This window comes from Osmerus mordax, chromosome 17 (genome assembly GCF_038355195.1).
Source record: "Osmerus mordax isolate fOsmMor3 chromosome 17, fOsmMor3.pri, whole genome shotgun sequence".
Classification (NCBI taxonomy): domain Eukaryota; kingdom Metazoa; phylum Chordata; class Actinopteri; order Osmeriformes; family Osmeridae; genus Osmerus; species Osmerus mordax.
Window position 1 is genome coordinate 5,114,553 of NC_090066.1, and position 4,849 is coordinate 5,119,401.

At 43.8% G+C, this 4,849-nt stretch overlaps 1 protein-coding gene across 1 annotated transcript; it reads left to right on the plus strand.

Moving 5' to 3' along the window:
* The first annotated feature begins 481 nt into the window (after positions 1-481).
* ascl1a (achaete-scute family bHLH transcription factor 1a) lies at positions 482-1,075 on the plus strand. The gene has a single exon (XM_067254822.1). The coding sequence runs from the start codon at positions 482-484 to the stop codon at positions 1,073-1,075; it is 594 nt and encodes a 197-aa protein (XP_067110923.1).
* The last annotated feature ends 3,774 nt before the right edge of the window (positions 1,076-4,849 follow it).

Sequence of the window (4,849 nt, forward strand, 5' to 3'; positions counted from 1 at the left end):
CAAAACAGGAAACGTCGTTGTTGTAAATAATAAAGTAAATTGTTTGGGAACTTGGATGCATGGGTCTTCAAAATTAAACAATTGAAATGCTCATTCTATAGCTGGCAACACTCAAGACAAGTAAAAACTCCACAAGCTGCAACCAGTTGTGCTTGGGTGACTGTTTGTTCAGTGGTTGAAGTGGCACGCGCCTGGCGTACAGCACAGGAGCCTAGGTGAATACGACAAGCGAGAGGAGGCGTGGTCAGGTCCAGCGCGTGGGGCTGCCAATGTATTGAAAAGCCCCGTTACTGCCCTTTCTCAGGACTCAGTGCAGCCCGAGGAGTGTGCGAGGCAGGAGCCCTGAAGACTGCCCATTAAACAAAACTAAAGAGAGCATTAAGTCCCACGTGAACGCCACGAGCAGGACGCACTGCCACCTATCACTCCAAGACTTTGAGATTCTTCTTCTACTCTTGTTTTATATCTTAAGCAATTTACAATGGACATCACAGCTAAGATGGAGATCAATGTTGGCCAGCAGCAGTTCATGCCACCTGCCTGTTTCTTTGCGGCAGCAGCTCAGAGCATCCAGCTCAGCCCAACCAGCAGCCAAGGCAGCGGCAAGTCAACATCCAAGGTGAAGAGGCAGCGCTCATCCTCTCCAGAACTGCTGAGATGCAAGCGGAGGCTGAACTTTGCCGGCTTTGGGTACAGCCTGCCGCAACAGCAACCGCACGCTGTGGCAAGGAGGAACGAGAGGGAGCGCAACAGAGTGAAGCTGGTCAACAACGGCTTCGCCACTCTGCGTGAACATGTCCCCAATGGTGCAGCCAACAAGAAGATGAGCAAAGTGGAAACCCTGCGGTCGGCCGTGGAGTACATACGCGCGCTCCAGCAGCTTCTGGACGAACATGACGCCGTAAGTGCCGCGTTTCAGTCCGGGGTTCTATCGCCCACCATCTCTCAGAACTACTCCAACGACATGAATTCGATGGCAGGTTCCCCAGTGTCCTCCTACTCCTCTGACGAGGGGTCCTACGACCCCCTGAGTCCCGAGGAACAAGAGCTACTAGACTTTACCAACTGGTTCTGAGCATCTGCTTAGGTAAGAATTATATGATCCAAATCACAAATATTAGTATTGTTGTATATTTTTGTAGCTATGGTTTTACTGTTGTTTTCTATAAAACGTGAGCAACTGAATAACATTCCTGTTCTGTTTTGTCTGCACAGATATATGGTTCAAATCTATGATACTCCCAGTTCGCGCTTGGGAGAGTCCATGCGGAGTTCGCTTCCTTCACAAGATGCACCGAGATCTGGCCCGGTATGGTGGCTCACACTGTCCGGTTCAGTTAGCATTGGCCTTGCGCTACAAATGCTTATCTGGCCATTCTGAAGTGCCAAAGGACTTACGAAGGATGGCTCTGCAGCGTTGGAAACGATACTTCCATGCATTCGCCCATGAAAACAAATTTGTTTCAAACGTGACTTTAATGCTTCACCATATACATTATTTAAAAATATTTCTTTCAAACTATGCTAAACCCAATCAAAGAACAGCAACCCTCTTGGTTAACTTCTGTAACATTTGATTCAAAATGCTTCCACCTCTCGGATTTTATTATATGAAATTATATCAAACATGTTTGAAATATATTAAGATATTTTTGTATGTAAGAGATTTATAGATGTTTTGTACACAGTTTTGTATATATTTTGACAATATATTGATATGTTGCTTTATACCTCTTGCCTATTTAGACTTGTAGTCTATAATGCTCTGGAGCTGGCTATTCTGTGTATGGTTCATGAGGTCTCAAGTAAGAGTTTGATACTCTGCATTTTTATGTTAGCACCAATGTGTCTTATTTAATAGAAACAGACATGTATTTTACCATGTCATGACGTTCACAATGATCAAAGGTTATGCAGCTATTGTCCAAACAGAGCACAATGGCTATGCATTGTATCTCTCTCTACTGCCAGCTCTACATTGCCTTTACTTCTATTGTTGGTTGAAAAGAGAAAAGCCTATAATCATATTTTCTACACTCTAATAAAACATTTTCTGAAGTAATCCTTATTCACATGTCGTTCTTTGCATGGAAGCCTACCATTAAGTCAGGTTTGACAACACTACAAAACGGAATAGGCATCAAGGGTGTTCGCCACATCTTAAAAAGAGCAGATATTAAGACAATTCTATTCTGATAAATCTCAGTGGGTATTCAAATGATCTTGCGCAGTTCCAACGTCACCATTTTGCATGGCACACTTTTACGCACCTCCTTCACTGCTTCTTATCACTGATATTTGAGTCTAAATTGTGTGTAAAATATCGTCTGTAAGATAAATTGTCGAGACAAGCTCTGAAATGTAGATATCGCAGTGCCAGTTCTGTGCACTAGCTTTTGATCTTGCCAATATCATGGATAGGCCTACGACAGGGATAGGGATTCAATGTGCAGTGATAAGACAAACAACATTTACTCTGTGGGCCCTTTTCGCCAAATAACTCATAGCCTATAACATATACAGTACGGGTCCGAAAAACCTTTACTAGGATTGTGCTTGGTAAAAAGAAAACTCAGACACTGCATACTCCTCGAATATTGTAGAGAATGTTTTTGTATAAGCAATAAAAATTGGTTTATTCCAGACTTTAATTGTGAAAGTTTATCTTAATCCATGTTTGCACCAACAGATACAGCACATAAAACGGTTAAACCATTTCAATATGGTTTTAGGTCCATGTCTTTCACGACCACAAAAGCCATCTCAGCAGACAGGTAGAGACGCGTTTGTGGGAAGGCGCGTGCCTGGTTTAATGAGTGAATGAGGTTGTATAGTGGTCAAGTGGAGACAGCACACTGAATTTGCTAACGGCGTGTGCCTTCTGACAGCAGCGCGCGACTACACTCAACAACTGCCCTTGGGGGAAAATGCCGGAGGATGTGAACCATTTGTTGACTACAGACGGGGGAATTGTCAAAGATAATATAGGTAGCCTTATGTAAAGTTATTGCGCAGCAGAAACGTATGTTACTTTTACAAACATTCCTTTACATAAACATACACATATACAGCGTTTTGTAAATGATTATGTGAATCAAACATTCTGATAAATAGGTAACAATTGTATTGCACATGCACTACTGTTACAGGAACACACCGTCTTAGTTATGCATAAATCATGTTGCAAAGTGATCGCACATTTGGTATGTTTAGTAGGAGTAAACATATTGAACACTAAAATAACCCATAACTAAATGAACATTGAGTAAATCACAAAGTGAAACAACAATTAAAGATACAGGTTCCAATCTAGCCACCCTGTGCCCCCCCAAAACTAACTCACTTTCAAGGGACATTATAATTGTTCCCTGAGGGGAAGTATTTTTCTTTTCACCTTTCATGCATAACGCCCCGGAAACATGCAATGGACACAGAAAGGGTCATTAGTGTGAATGATCTCACAGGTGGCTGGAGTCATCGAGGGGGTTGGCAATGACTGAGTTGTGGATGAGAACAAACATGGGCAGGTATGCCAGGAAGTCCAGCAGGTCAAGGGAGTGGAGCTGCTGTAGTTCCTGTCGGATGGCTTCCTCATGCTCCTGGTGGATCCCCCCAGCCTTCAGCTCTACCAGCAGTTGCTCTGCACTGATGCAGCCCTGCTGTGCCACAGCGCCCTCTGCCTGTGCCTCCAGTAGAAACAGGAACAGCTGCTGTTGGGGACAATTATGTCAATACCTGAAGAAAGCGGGATCTTTTTAATATGAAACGGTGTGGACTGTGTGTGTGTATGTGCATGCAAACAGGTGTGTATGAGTGTGCTTGCTTCTCTCTAAGCAGGCTTGGGTTACATCAGTCTGTTTCTAGTCTTGTGTTAGTGCACCTGTTTGTGGCGTTAATGCATTCTAAGCAATAATTGGGGGGAGGGGGGTATATAATCCCTTGGCAATTAGCCCATTTCTCCCTTTTACTTCTCCAGTTAACAAACCTATCCCTAACAGCTCTATAATTACAAAGCCTCCCCTACCTGGACAGGGCTCAGTTTCCACATCCCTGGCCATAGGCCTTCATATTGCCTTCCCATTCAGTGGCTTGCCCTACCTCCCCGTATGAATGGCACAAGCTACCTGGGCAGCCAGTGGCAGAGTACTGGATCATTTGCAGCTTGTCACAGGCTGACTATTGTACAGCCAGGACAGGATGGTCATCCCTGGGAACTTTCATGAGATCAGACCTTGTAGTCCATGAAAGTGAAAAGTGCTCTCTCTCTCTCCCTCTCTCTTTCTCTCTCCCTCTCTCTCTCTCTCTCTCTCTCCCTCTCTCTCTCTCTCTCTCTCTCTCTCTCTCTCTCTCTCTCTCTCTCACTCTCTCTCTCTCTCTCTCTCTTCTCTCTCTCTCTCTCTCTCTCTCTCTCTCTCTCTCTCTCCCTCAGTGCTTGATTTCAAAACATGTTCTTGGTGCCCCTCAGACAAAAAGCTAGTTTTACTAAGCTTGCATTTGAATCTCTCTTCAAAGTGTTTCTGAGTGTTTATTTCCCTGTAATTATACCCGCGGGCCATGAAGAAAGTGGAGGTGTAGTGTGGAGGAGGACAGAAAGCAACTGAGCTCTTATATATCTATAAATACTGTACATGAAACCCCAGTATGCAAAGATACTGCAGTGTTTGTTGAATAAACAGGTTATGTGTAAGGGAGAGCTATCTACCTTTGCCTTGTACAATTTCAGCTGCAGAGAACGGAAATCCATCTTGCTAATCAGAGTACGCATAAATTCACTGTAAAAAAGCCCCAAAACAAACAGCAATCACTCAACAGTAAAACATTACCTCTACATGTGTAAGCCTTCTTGATT